The 15293-nt window shown below is 40.4% G+C and overlaps 1 protein-coding gene across 1 annotated transcript in view; it reads left to right on the top strand.

The window, feature by feature from the left end:
- Nucleotides 1–15293, top strand: part of LOC146834620 (vitellogenin-A2-like) — a 67046-nt gene that overhangs the window by 30145 nt on the left and 21608 nt on the right. The window contains exons 16-22 of the mRNA XM_085602095.1: nucleotides 530–649; nucleotides 741–930; nucleotides 1073–1166; nucleotides 8801–8986; nucleotides 11125–11272; nucleotides 12125–12344; nucleotides 12483–12655. Coding sequence (XP_085458221.1) covers nucleotides 530–649; nucleotides 741–930; nucleotides 1073–1166; nucleotides 8801–8986; nucleotides 11125–11272; nucleotides 12125–12344; nucleotides 12483–12655 — 1131 coding nt within the window. The remainder of the gene's footprint in view (nucleotides 1–529; nucleotides 650–740; nucleotides 931–1072; nucleotides 1167–8800; nucleotides 8987–11124; nucleotides 11273–12124; nucleotides 12345–12482; nucleotides 12656–15293) is intronic.

Genomic DNA, 15293 nt, shown 5'->3' with positions numbered 1-15293 from the left:
ACAGTGCACAGGGACAATTAGAGAACCACTTTGTATGAAGCACTCCTCAGTGGGAGATATCATAGGAGTACACATATGCACTCTAGTCCGAATTCTTTTGGTATTCCATTTGAATATTGGCAAAATCCATGTGCAAAAGCACTACATTGGAGCCCACATGCTCATTTTGTTAGCAAGCTTGTAATAGAGGGGTTAGTATAAGCAATCAGAAGATATCCCCACAGTAATATAATGTACCATTGCTCTTCTAATAAGTGATAGATTATACAGGTGGTCAGTGCACTTTACAAAATGTATGTGGTGGCACTGCATTCTCTGAGTGCATCTTCTCTTCCTCTCTCTCTCACTCTCACTCGCTCCCTCTCTTTCTCTCTCACTTCTATCTCACACAACAAGGGATCCTCAAAACCCCATTGACAGAGCACCATGTGAGATTGCCATTTTCTCTTAGTGACAAAGTTAAAAAAAGAACTTTGTTTTTATAAAGCTGTTGCCTAATTCTAACAACTTGTGTCCTCTGTTTTCACAGTTGCTGGGCTTTAAGGCTCTTCCTGCAGATGCCCCACTAATCTCAGCTTACATCAAGCTGTTTGGTCAGGAGATGGCCTTTGTTGACATTGACAAGGAATTTATTCAGACAGCTATTACGGTAACCACTGCTCTATTTCATATTATTATTGTGCTCTATAGTAGCAGTACCTCACATTCAGTGACCCTCTGGTTCATTTATTTTACCACAGGCTCTCAAAGAACCAGCAGCAAGGCACAGTATGGTGAAAACAGTTATCAACAAACTTCTTAATGGTGTTGCTCGGCAATATGCCCAACCGGTGTTGGCAGCTGAGGTTCGACAGATCGTGCCCACCTGTGTTGGTCTGCCAATGGAATTAAGCATATATTCTGCTGCTGTGGCAAACGCTGCCATTAACAGTATGTTTCTTTAATATTTAATCAAAAAATATTATTATTCTTTAAGGGTGACCAGAACAAAAACACATGTTGAGCAGAGAATTATATGAAGTTTCCAAGTAATCTTTTTGGCATGTCTGTGCTTCTTTTGCTTCTTTTGCAGCTGATGTGAAGGTGTCTCCCTCTCCATCTTCGGATTTCAGCCTTGCACAGCTTCTGGAGTCTAATATCCAAGTTCACGCAGATGTTTCTCCAAGGTAAGATGAAAATACACAATCAATTATCCAGTAAAATAGAACAGTCAATTGACTGTTTCTGAAAATTTTGGAGCTGAATGTAAGATAAAGTGAATTAATCCCAGAGATTTGTGGTAAGTACTCAAAGGGTTAGACATAACATTTACGGCCTCATTTACAAGTTTCTGGTGAAGGGGAACACAGAAAGTTATTTTGCTGTGCTGCCCTGCGTCACAACAGCTCATTCATGTCCATTCACCCAGCGTCGGCACAGAATTCTGTGCCTAGCGCCAGTGCAGGCACCCTTGCACTATGGTTGCCAGGATTTTTTTGTGAAGGAAGGGACACCCTCCTGCCCAAAAACAATCCATTGAGGCATTTCCCTCATTCTGTATGTGCTGCAGAATTCAGCATGCAAGGAAAGAGGAAAAAACGTAGTTAAATGAAAACATTTCTCCTCATTCTGCCTGGGTGGCTTTGTGTTGCCTAATAGATATGATTGAGAGGCCTGCACCAGTGAAGCGTCACAAAAAGTGATGCTCTAGCTGCGCAGGCATCTTGTAAATGACCTCCCTAGTATTTAGGAAAGTTAGGGATAAGAAAATGTAACATCTAGGAAACAGTTATTATCAGACACCATAGCTAAGAGTGAGTCCCTTAGAAGTCAGTGGGTGGATGAGACTTCTCTCCAACCAGTAATAATTCTTCCACTTGAGTTATCAAATAAGTGTAGATATCAGAGACTAGACCAGCACTATCCCTTCCAGCAATACCAATACCCTATAGTGACATTTATTGTAGAAAAATTATGATAAATAGGGAATCTCATATGATTTCAATAAAAAGGTCAATATGATAAATGTACAGATCCAGGGTTCCCAAATCTTCGTTGTTCTTTTATTTAAGATGTAAAGTATTTCTAATTCCAACAGTTTATTTAAGTATCACAGAACACAGACAAAATCACTGCCAACCCCTTTTTCGGGGAGACCTGCCTCCTCAGAGGTTCTCAGCAATATTTATTGCCAACTTCCAGTAATGTCATTGATGAGTAACATTCTTCTTTTAATCAAAGTAATTTCAGTCAGTGATAACTTTATTTCGGTCAAAAGACCATAAAAGTGCACATACGTACATCAACAATTGCAATAAGACAATAAGACAATAAATAAGCATATAAAGTTAAAAGTTTTAAAAAAAGATTAAACTTCAGGTTATCAATGTGAAAATGATTAGGTTAAAAAAGTTTGTCTCCTGCGCCACATACTGTGTAAATAGCGGGATACTGCAAAGACAATATTGGGATGAGTATCATAGATTAAGGACCTACAAGCCTGCTTAACGTGGCGAAATCCCAAGATCCTGCAAATGGGAATCAACCAACATTTCCTAATTACATAATAAGCAGGACAAAAAAGTAGCACATGTGCAACAGACTCCGTTTTGTGATTACAAGCAGGACAACTTTCCTGATTTTGTGTCTGCCACTTGGATGAAAAGGACCTAACCGGTAGGGTACCATATCTTAACTGAATATAGAGTTTTTGAGCAAGTGAGGGTTCAATTTGATCCATGAATTCCTCTAGTTTAGGATCTTGTTTGACCACGAGGAATTCTAAGGTCAACCTACCCATAGCTGAAGAGCTCGAAAGGGATAAAAAAAATGTGCGTGGATATCAAAGAAAGAAGTTCTTTCCTTGGTATCCCGGAACAACTTACTTCCGGGTTTGCCCACAATTCCGGGAGTCCTAGTTGGATACAAGCTGCATTAATATGCAGAAGCCAAGGGATCTTTTTATATTTAAGAGCAGGCCAAATCTCTGCAAATTCTGATCTATATGAGGCCAGTTCAGGATCTGACCATAGCCTCTTCCAGTACAAGATTGGTCTTGCACTAATGATCTCCTCTATTGAGACTAGCCCAAGATCAAACCTGAGGGGGATCAACGGTGTACTGGAAGGAAGCCCTAGAAGAGATCTTAAAAAGGACTGCTCAGCCTTTAAGAGAGACACTGTCTGCTTATGTCCCCAGAGTTCGGCCCCATAAATTGCAGCTACTCTTGCCTGCCGACAATAAATTTCCAGGGCAGGAGACACTGGTTTAAAAGTCAATTTTTTAAAAACTTTATTTAAACCCCCTGCCAATTGGACAAGCTTGAGCGTTGACTTAGCAATCTGAGTGTTCCAACTAAAATTCTCAATTAAAGTGACGCCCAAATAAACGAAAGATTTGACCCTTTCAAGGGGAATATCAGATAAGACTGGGTTTGGACGCACCCGCTTAGGGGGGTTAAAAATCATATATTTTGTTTTCCCCTGATTTATTTCAAGTCCTCTTAGCTCACAAAACTTCACGAAACCATTCAATGTGTTTTGTATGCCCGATGATGTTCTAGACAGTAACAGAGTATCGTCTGCAAACATCAGTGCGGGCACTCGACCTGAGACCAATTTGGGGGCATCATTATTTACCACACAATTCAGATGGTCAATAAGACCATTAATATATAGGCTGAACAGTGTGGGAGCCAACACACACCCTTGGCGAACGCCTTTTTGAACAGGAAAACGGTCAGTAAGCTCACCATGTTTACCACACCTTACTTGGGCAAAATTGTTATCATGAAGCCTAGATAGGACGGCCAATAGATAGGGCGGAAGACCCAAATCTGCCAGTACTTGCCACAATTTAGTTCATGGGACTAGATCAAAAGCTGCCCGCAGGTCCACAAACACCAGGTAGAGGCTGCCACCCCCTACCAAAGCTGTTTTCCAATACAAGACCTGCAGGCGAAAAATCTGATCTAGAGTAGAAGTACCAGCCCTAAAGTGTGGACAGAATCCCGTACTCCTCGATCCATCCCAAGACCCTGTCCAGAAGAACCCTCCCCATTAATTTTTGTGAAGTATCTATAAGGCTGATAGGCCTATAATTGGAGGGGGTTAATGGACAGCCCTTTTTCTGCCCCGAGCCAAGTATAGGGTACTTCACCCCCCTGCAAAATACGATTAAATAGGACAGCCAAGTAGGGGGCCCATATCTTTGGTTGAGCCCTAAACAGGTCCCCAGGCAATTTATCTAAGCCAGGAGCCTTATTCGGGAGCATTTTTTCAATTGCTGTTTCCACCTCGACCAAAGTAAAGAGTTCAGATGGGACATAGCATACTGGGGCTGGTGGTAGATCAGGGGTGCCAACAGACAGGCTATCAGAATTACGTGTGCCATAAAGATCACCAAAGTGATTTTCCCAAATTGAGGAAGCAATATTAGGGACAGGGGCATGAGAATGCCCATTCACTCCAGTTGCGACGATAGTCCAAAATAATTTAACATCCTTGCAACTGAGCGCAAGGCCCAACTCTTCCCACAGTGCAGCCTCCCATTCCTTCTTAGCATCACTAATTGCTTTTTTATACAAGGAACGATTTGCCCTGATTGCTTCTCTGTCCTTAGTTTTTATTACCGTCAACAGGGCCTTTTTGGCTGTACGGCAGGTTTTGTTAAACCACCGAGCTGTTACAGCCCGAGACTGTGTGACCCTTTTTACTGGGTACAAAATGTCCTTTAGAGCATCAACCAGTTGGCCGTGAATATCAGTGGGGCTACCCAGAGAACCAACTCTCTGCATCTCTTCAATTAATGGTATTATTATTTCATACAGTTTCACCAGCTTACTATTGGACATTTGGAGTTCTGGCCACTTAACTCTCCTTCTGCAATTTGTGATTGTCAATGGATCAGTTACAAAATTATCATCCGGGGCAGGATTTTTAAGTCCAAAGCTCCCTGGTTTAAGGGTCAGAGCTAGAGCATTATGGTCACTATCAAACCTCTCAATGACCACAAATTCATAAAGCCTGTCCCAATACCTTGCTTCAATAAAAATGTAATCAATTATTGAGGTATGGTTTGCTCTGTTGAACGTTGCTTTCCCAGGTCTATCTGGCTTCACCCTTCCATTACATGCTCGCAATGATGCAGCTAAGGAGAATGACTGCAGTTGCAAGACAAGGGGAGTCCATACCTTAACCAAAGGGGTCAGTGGGTCAGGAATAGTCCATAATGAATCCACTTCATCTGGATCTCCTGTATTAGAGTCCAAAAGAGGTTCAAAGTGGCAGTTAAAGTCCCCGTCCAGAATTAGCACAGTAGAGGAGTCAAGTGACTGTAAGAGTTTGGACAATGCAGTAACAGCCTTCGATTCAAGGCCCCTCTTAATAGGTCTTGAGTAAACATTTATCAAAGCAATACTCGGGCCATTCACTACGTCCAATAAAACAAGTTGCACATCCCGAGAGTCAGTTGGGATGTCCTTTGCCTTAACTCCCAGATGGGAGTCAACCCATATGGACAGCCCCCCGAGGGCCTTCCCCTACTACTCATGCTTGCTAAAATATCATATGTTGCAAAGCCCGGAGCCACACTCTCTTTAAGCATCCAGGTTTCTTGCAGCATGCAGATATCAAAAGAAGTGATAAATGTACCCCACTCAGGATTGGGGAGTTTATTTTTGAGGCCTGCCACATTCCATGAAATGATTTTAACTCCTTCAGCGTTGGGGGCTTGCTTAGATGTTTGAAAATCCAATAAGCCAGCGGAATTGCTCAGGATAGAGGACCCAACATCCGCCCCCTGTTTGGATACACAATTTGAAGAGGGGCGTGAAGTAAAGGGAGGAAGAGTTGGTTCTGGTATCAAAATCCCCTTTAATAGACTTTGTCATTCCATTAAATCAGATTTACCATTTTGCAGTAGCCCGAGATTAATTAATGGGTCAGACTGAATTGCGACTAGGGGTGTTTTAGTCATTTGCCTCATCTGTCAATCGCAACCATCAAGGTTCGAGAGGGCCTCGTATCGGTTTGATACATCCAGAGGCATAAATAGGACCAAGTGGTCCGTCCTCCCAGTACGATTCCTATAGCTCCATGGCAGTACAGTGTCCCACCTTGGGATACTATCAAGGGTCGTTGATTTGGGATTAGTTTCAAACATTTTATACCCATTTTTACGAAATGCACGAGAGTTAGTCAGAGAGAAGGGAGGAACCCCAGGATGCATGGCTCTGTTCCCTTGGATTCTGGGGTAAAAGAAAGTTAGCTCCAAGGGGACAATAGAAGTACCAAGAGTCCCTGCAGGCCAATTAAGAATATGCCTTACGGCCGCGGGGTCCCTAAAGTAATTTCAATACCTTGTCAATTTTAAACCATGCACCCATATTACGATTTCACATGTTCGCAGCTGTTTGAATTAGTTAGCAAAAATCTAATTTCCAAATGTCTTCCAATCCTATTCAGTTTTTCTATGACAGCCTGTAACTGTTGCATCTTCACTTAACTAGAGCCAAAACTAAGAGGAACTGAGGGAGCGAATCTATAGGAAACACGTGTTGGATCACATTTTTAAGTTAGATCACACTTGAATAAACTGTTGTGATAAGAAAATCTTGAAATATTGAATTAAAGAACAAAGAAAATTTTAAATCTGTGAGCTTATCTTCTATTTGAGTGATTGCCCCTACCTGACAAATGGTGTTAGCTAGGCAGTGGGGGAGCACTCAAAGTGCCTTTTTCCAAATACTCCGTTGAACTATTTATTAGAATAGTTCTGTGTTTTCTCGTCATAAATTCTGTAAATTCCTTAATGGTAACACTACTAGGATTACATTTTAAATTCTTTGCTGCAGCAGAATAGCAGATACTGAACTTGTTAGTAGAGTGAAGAGTAGATGTGTGACTGAAGTGTATTAATGCACGTGATGAGCATTTTTATGAGTTGCATTTCTGGATGATAAAATGGAAACTAAAGCATTGCACTGAAAAGCGGTAAGCTAGATAAAGAACCAGTTTATCAGTTTACAGTACCAAATACTTTATCAGCTGTTTAGTGCATTTATTAATAGTTAGTGAATGCTGAAAAACACCTTAAATGGTCTGTGGTGTATGAACACCAGCAGCAAAACCTACTAAGTACTTTACTGGAAATAACCATAGCATCTGCCCAAGAAGACACAACAGGAAGGCATGTGTTCCAGAATAGGATTCACAAGGCAATATTAATATGATTTTGGCATGTGTTCTTGGAGAGTAAGGATCTGCACAGAAGTTATTTCAAAGTGCTTTTAAAAAAAACTCACTGGGTCACCAATATTTGGTCTCAGTGTGCTTAAAGTGGTATGATCTAATGAATTTTGAAACAGACTATTGCATTTCATAATTGCATTTCTGATTAGTAGAAGACAGCTTTCTCTTTTATACCACTCAAGTTTATTTTGTTATTACAGGTACACTTGTAATAAGAAAATTACATAACTACTAACTTGCAACAGCTTTAAAAACAATTCAGTAGTGATGTAATTTGTCTGCCTACCTTATGTGCCACTATGTTTAATAGCTCTTCTCCTCCCCTGAGCATTAACTCGCCCATGGGTGGAGCAGTGTCTGTCAGAAGCAAATGGTCCACCTTACAAGCGGTGCAGCTGCAGCGCCAAAAAACCTACTGTCTTTCACACTCCCCTTTCTGCGTGACAGAGCGACTAGTTTCACAGCCTATGCAACACCTGTAACTGCTGCCCGCTACCCAGTCAGAGCTCCTGAAAGACACTCAAGAGTGTCTATACTAATGGAAGCTTATTTGAGAGCAATAACATCCTGGAAGGGATGCTCTTAATGTGTTCTTGGTCAGACAGGAGACGTTCAAAAAGTAGTAATTTTTCGGTGGGTTCTAGGTTTTGAAGCCCTACTTTTAAAGAAAAAACAGAGGACTGGATTAGCTACTAATGTCAGATCTCAGATGTATTCGGTCCCCGATGGATGGAAAAATCTGCTTATTATAACAATAACATAGTCCTAACTATTTCTTTAAGCGAATATTGCAAGTCACTTGTAACATTGTAAACGAAATTGCATTAAGGGCTGGTGGCTGTCTATAGCTAAAGACTTCCTCAGTGACTTGCAATATAGAGTGTACGCGTGTGATCATGGTATCCAATATATATCAACAGGAATACATTACAACTTGGTAATGGTGATCTGATTTACAGTAGATAGAAATCTGTTATGTGACCAAAAATATTCTGGAGTGAATGTTGATCACAAAAGATGTGCAGGCATTCTAGCAAAGGAAATGGCAGCACTGCAAGCAATGGTGAAAAGGAGGAATTTGATGACAGATAAAGTGAGATTGTACATCAAAGTTTGGCCTGGTTGCTGTGGAACTGATGTTTCCTGAGTTCTTTGAAAAACAAAAGTTCAGTAAAGTGCAAATTTCAATGGAAAATTTCAGTACCTTAACCATACACTTTTGACATTCTCTTGCTGTTCAATCCTAAGAAGCAAGTTTGAAAGCCCTCCTGCATGTCCCCTAGTCATGTTGCTGTTCTCTTATATGGGAGGTTAAAGGCCTTTATGAGCTAATATAATAAATAAATGCACATTGGCTCTTTTTTGCCTGGCTGTCCCTTTCAAGCTCCAGTGCAACCCATTATGCCCCAACAAAACAGAAGTTACATGGTCTCCCTGTGCATGGTGGGTGAGAGTTTGCTATTGTGTTCCTACACATCAGCAAAACCACTTTCAGCTGCGCCCAGTGTCTTTTCTAACTTCTTTGTGAGTTATTGATAGTATATAATTTGCTTTTTTAATTTCTCATTCAGTATCTTCAAGCACACAGTGGCAACTATGGGAATCAACACCCACCTCATCCAGGCAGGAATAGAGTTTCATGCCAAGGTTCGTGCAAATGCGCCAATGAAATTCACAGCCAAGATTGACATGAAAGCCATGAACATCAAGGTTGAGACAACACCATGCCAGCAGGAGAATGAACTCTTAGTTACAAGGTATTACATGTGTTTGGTTTCTTTCTGATATTTATTGTGCTTTTTTTGAAGCACACACTCTGATTCTGTTTTCTTTACAACTATAAATTAAGCAGTATTAGCTATTTTGAAAATTGACAGGATTTCAACATTCACAAACTTATGAATTTATATGTCATCTTTAATATTGCAAAAGGTTATAAGAACTATATTTATTATTATAATTGTCTCACAAGTTTAGAAAGATCTGTCATGTTCAAAAACTCTCTATAACGAAGACTTTGAAGGTTTTACAACACGATCTTGCACTCATGGCTGGTGCACTCATGAGCACATGGACTAAAATGTAATTAGAACACTCTGTGCACTCAGGGTAGAATATTCTAAATTAAACGATGCAAAGCTGAAGAAATGCACTGGAAAGTCGGGGACAAACGGTCTATGCCAGCCACTGTTTGCTCTCTGCTACTCTGTTGTGTTTAGTGGAGCTGCTAACATTCCAATGTTTAAATGTTATTTATAAACAGAAAAAAGGCACAAGTCACTAAACACACAGCAAACATCAGTGTTCAGACTGCACGAGGTGATATCCTTTATTTGATGAGGAGAATAGAAGCAGTCCATCAATCAGGCTTACGAGCTGTAAAGCGAGTACTAAAATGTGTGCAATTGTCACACATTCACAAACTGCTTTATTTGCTACCAGACAAGGCTTTGATAAACTTAAAAACAGGGACCTAGAGACAGATAATGATTTAAGCAATCAGCTGAGTATTTGAACCTGGGACTCTAAGGCCGCCTGGCCTTTACTCTCTGGTAAGATTTATCTACATGAGATCACAGATCCTGAAACTTCCTCTCTAGGGGTAGCTGCTGCACTGAGCAGGTTCCTACATTTTGGAATTGGAGCATTTTTTGATGAAACGGCGAACTGAAGCTGATCTCTTCCATTACACAAAGACACCTGGCAGTGTTTCTATGGCAATTTCAGTCTTGCTGTCCAGTGGCATAACAATTGTCCCTGCAACTCGCACAGTGTGGAGGATCCCTGAGGTCCAGGGAGGGCCCCTCCAGCACTATGCACAGGCAGTGTGCCTCTGGCCTGAGGGCTCCTGACTGGGTCCGGAGCGTGGGGTGTCCCTTCATGAACTTTGTAGTGGGGCCCCCTCAAGAATCATTACGCCACTATTGCTGTCATTGTGTGATGCTGTAAGTGTTTGGACATATTTGGTGTATATCAAACATAAAGCGAGTTCAGGCTTTCCAAACTACCCTTTATTGTCAATTCAATACTAAAGGAGTTCAGAAGATATGTGTTATATATGTATTAGTGCAATTCGGTTGAAAAATAATTTGATTAGTCAAGTGATATTTTTGAGAACTAGAAATGCATTGTCTTGTGATATATTTTGGAACTAGAAATGCACTAAAACATTCTGAGGAGCACACAATATTTGAACCACAGTAAAGTAGCCTTGAGAAAGGTCATCAAGTGAAAGGTAATATCTGTTTTGGTTTTACTGGATCATCCCATAAAGAACCCAGGTGGACATGCAAAATGTGCAGGTAAATTTGCACATTCAATATCTGTATATCTATGGAAGAGTCAATGAAACTAAAGAAATGCCAATTAGAACCAGCATCAAACTGGCCGATAGGGCAATCTGGCAGTCCGATAAGGGCTTGTCTTACAGGCCAGTTTGTGGCCTGGCTTTTTGGTCGATAGTGGACCTGTTTTGTTGTTTGGCGGGCCACTTTTCACTGTTGCTTTCTCTGATATCACCCCACAAACATTGGTTGCAGCAGTCAAAAACGCATTCAGTCTCCTCTACCTTGCAAAACAGCTAAACGGGTTATCTTTACAAGTTAAATAAAGACTGTCCTGACTTGCAAACACGAGCTGCTTCTTTGCCTATCTGATTAGCTAATGGGAACCACTTTCATTTTGGCTCAAGGCCCTATTTTCTGGCCAGTTTGACTCGGATCAGAACATCTGCTATATCAACTTCTTTTTTAGCACAGTTCTCCTTTATGCTGGAAACAAACAGTTGCATTGCATTGTGTATAAACTAAATGAAGATTGTAGGCCTCACCTAAATATTCTTGGTTCTCCCCAATTCTTGTGATAGATTCACAGTATTTCATCTTTGTGTCCCTAGAGCACAGATGTTTGTTGTCACAAGAAATGTAGAAGACCAGGATGCAGCAAAGAAGACCCCATTATTGACACAAGGGGCTGTGCCAAACATTCTTAAGAAGCATTTTGAGACAACAGCAAAGTCCTCCGGAGAAGCTGCCAGTATGATGGTAATATTGCTTTATTATTTCAATGAATAGTGTTCCTTATTTCAAAAGTGAGTAAGGATGAACTAATGTGATTCAAGCGTTCTCAATATAAATGAAAATCTCTGGATGTCCATTAGAACAAGTCAGAATAGAAAGGAAAATGCAGCAACTTACAGATTTTTGTTCTGCCTCTGCCTGATATATTTTCAAGAGCATAAGATTTATTTGAAGCCATTATTTAATCTGGAAATTTTAAAAATGTGCAGTATGACATCTGATTTTTACATGTAAAACATATAAGAGTTTGCATTGTTGTGGGAGTTGTTTTATTAAAGACTCACAGAAAATCAGTTTTTTTAATTATTCTTTATTTGTGGGTGTAATTGGGATCTTTATGTGGACCTATGTATCTCAAAAGAAACATATTTTACTTCTACTTCTACTGGGAGATTTTGTGGTTTAAAATTGCACTTAAAAATGTTGCCGCCCTGTTCATGATTAATTGCAAAGCATTTCAGACAAGTTAGACGTATACCAATTTACTGCTAAGTTTCACTTGATTTCCATATAAAACCATGCCATGTGTTGATATGAGAACTGGTCACCATACTGCAGAAGTGCTATTGCTTTCCTAATGTCTACAAAATTAGTTCTGATTCCAGTGTGACCTAACTACTTAGGCAGACGGACAGACACAGAGAGCCATAGAGGATCATTTAGGACCAGGTAGCTAGAAAGACAAGCAGACACACAGATGAATAAAAACCTTAACACAATGTTACCTAATGCGTAAAATGATGCACAAACTGAACAAGATAAACACTGTAAGCACTAACATATGTAAGAAAAATGTCCTTTGTGTTTTTAAATCAGGAGGTGTCATCAGAACTTTTGTCTAAGAAGTACGCCTACTCTGCAGAAGATCGCCACTCTGCTGTCAGTAGTCCAAATGCCCATCAAGTCTGTGCAAAGGCCAAAACCTTTGGTTTCCAAGTCTGCCTTGAGTACAAATCACAAAATGCTGCCTTCCTCAGAAATTCACCTCTGTACAAATTAGTTGGAGAGAACGAAGCCAAGATCATTATAAAACCAGGTAGACATACTACTTCGACGTAATCAATATTTGTGGAGTAGTTTTCAACTATTCAGTTACAGAATGCTGAACATAATTAATATTTCAAGATACATTAAACTTTGCACAAACTAATCTAAAGACTGATGTTGTTTGCAGCTCATACAGATGCAGCCATAGAAAAGCTGCTGCTGGAAATCCAGGCAGGACCAAAATCTGCTTCTAAAATAATCACCATGGCAACAGTGGGAGAGAATGAGGAAGAAGAACATGAAGACTCTGTGGTTCAAATGAAGCTGAAGAAAATTCTGGGAATTGATGAGGAATATACGGTAACTCATAACTATTCTAAACCATTACCTAAAGCAATGTTTTTGTTGAAAATATCAACTGCCTATCTCATAAAAACAAATTCACAATGATTGTTTTGACAAATATCTTGCATCCTTGTCCAGAGTACATAGTGCCAAATAAGGTGGTACATACCAAAGACCTTTTTGTATTGTAATCGTGTATTGATGCAGTGTAAACAGTATAAATATGTTTAGATTAAACTTTCAAATCACTACTTATTTATACCTTTAACTGCACTGGGGCCTTTACAGCTATACAGATTTCAGCATTACTCTCACTGCAGAGGCAAATGATCCTCAAATGGGTCTTTCTCCAGTTATAACAGGGGTGGGATTTAGGATGTCCAAAACATAACGTTAGCCACCCAATGTGGACCATTAATTGGTGACCAACTCACAAGTTTGAAATAAGGTCAAATACACCACTCTCAGGACCATACTGTAAAAATTAAGTATTGCAAAGGGAAGACCCAATCTCTTAAAGATGTTAAGTCTAACTAGAATGATACACACTAGAAGCTCTGATATTGTGACACACAACAGAAGAATCAGCACTTGATATTTTGAAAAGATTTGTTGATTCTCCCTACAACGCATTTAGTTCAAAGGAGTAAAACAACTCAGTTTTGAATAAAGAACATTAGGACACAATATTATACTCAGGTAATTTTCGATAATTTATTTATTGTATTAAGCTGGTATGATAGAGGCACGCAAGGCTCAACCACGTGTGCCTCTACCACACAGCCCGAACCATGAATGCAACTTAACCATGCATCACCTTACCATGCATGCCTTTATCATGCAATTTCAGGAATGGCAAGGGTGTATGTGCTGCTAATTTTGCCACTACTCCGACCCCTGACTCCCACCCTAAGACCAAAATTACAAAACCCTACCTGCCCCCCACCCTAAGGCCTAAATTACAACACCCCTACCTGCCCCTCTGCCCTAAGCCCTGAATTACAACCCCCTTACCTGCTCCCCTGCCCTGAGCCCTACAAATGCCCTATTCCTTAAATACTTCCCCAAACCCAGCCCTTAAAGTTACCCTAAACCCTAACCTGAGGAACTGAGCCATACAAACTTACCTCCTCTTTAAAAGTACACTTACCCCTTCCTGAGCCTAAAAACTTGCCACCGACCTAACCGTTAGCGACCCAAATCCGAGCCCTAAAACTTGCTCCCGACTTAACAGTATCCAGACACCCCTCCCTGAACCCTAAAAACGTATCACTGACCCTCCCCGGAAAGGACCCCCAGCCCAAGCCCTAAAACGTACTCCCTCCTTAAAATTACCCTGAACCCCTACCCCTCTCTCTCTCCCTCCCTGAGCCTTAAAAAACTTGCCACCACCCCACCTTCCGATAGTGACTTCCACGAGTCTGCCCTAAAAACTTGCCACTGACCCCCTGCAAACCCCACCCGGCCCCTGCTCCACTTACCTGTGCATGACCATGTCCACTCCCCATTCAATGCTCCTGTTCCTAGTCCCCACCCACACCGAACACTAGATTGCATTTGCCTTAACCACGCTTATGCGGCAAATGCGCTGTTCGGGCAAGCATTGTTACGCTTGCGGGCTACCAGAACAGGTGACTCTTGCGACGTACTTCTGGATGTTTTGCTTGTATTAATGTTCCAAAATATGTACAGATAAGTAATTTCTGAAGCATTTCAGTCAAGAATATCAAGGAATGTCGTGCAAGACTACACATTTAGTCAGCGTTTCAAATCCAAAGAGGATGGTTTAAAACAAACCTCAGATACTAGATTACTGACTTCTACAATTATTAAAGCCAGAAGGATAGTTCAGTCCTTTTTAACACCATCTAAAAATATCAATCAAAAGGGAAAAGGAATCAATTTTAAAATCCTCTAAGGACAAGTCCATGAGCAGTGGCAAAAAGGAAATTTGAGGCAAAAATCAATTTGTTTGGCAAAGAATGATTCCATATCTACTGCATAAAGGCATCAGCAAAAAAGCAGTATAAGATAGGAAAAGTAGGGTGCTGCGCTAAACAGATAAAATCCAATGCGTGATGAGGTCTGTCCCATAAAAAGGAATATTATCTTTGCATTGTGAGATGGGTGTCCTCACATTGAGAAGAAAAGAAAAAAAAAATGTTTTGCCCCTCCTTTGGGGTTTCTTCTTATATAGTCCTTATGACACTTTAATGTAATAGTGTAACTCCACTAGTCCCTCAATCGTATTGTTAGTTTACATATGTAGTCACGAAATACACTTAGCTAATCCTTTATTCTTTGCCAAGCACTTATTGTGAAGGACTTAGCTTTCCGGGCCTCATAAGTTTGTCAATGGTAAGAAATATACAAAGTAACAGTTCATGGAATCGGGTTGGAGTTGACTTTCACACCGAGTCATCTCACAGTGTTCATTGAAAGACTGCCCTTTGTATGTAAAATTAAATATGCTTGGAACTAATAGCCTAACGCGTGCAGAAATTTTTCTTGCTAAGGGAAAATTGCAGCTCAAGAAAGAACATGTTGAAAGCTTAAAATGCATGCATGAGGGTTAAATGAATTAAACTTAATTGAAATGAAATATATTGCATCGAATCATTATATTATAATACGAGAATAAATGTTTCACCAT

Source organism: Triturus cristatus, chromosome 4_2 (genome assembly GCF_964204655.1).
Source record: "Triturus cristatus chromosome 4_2, aTriCri1.1, whole genome shotgun sequence".
NCBI lineage: Eukaryota > Metazoa > Chordata > Amphibia > Caudata > Salamandridae > Triturus > Triturus cristatus.
Note: the sequence above shows the minus strand (reverse complement) of the source record. Positions and strands in the feature narration are given on the sequence as shown.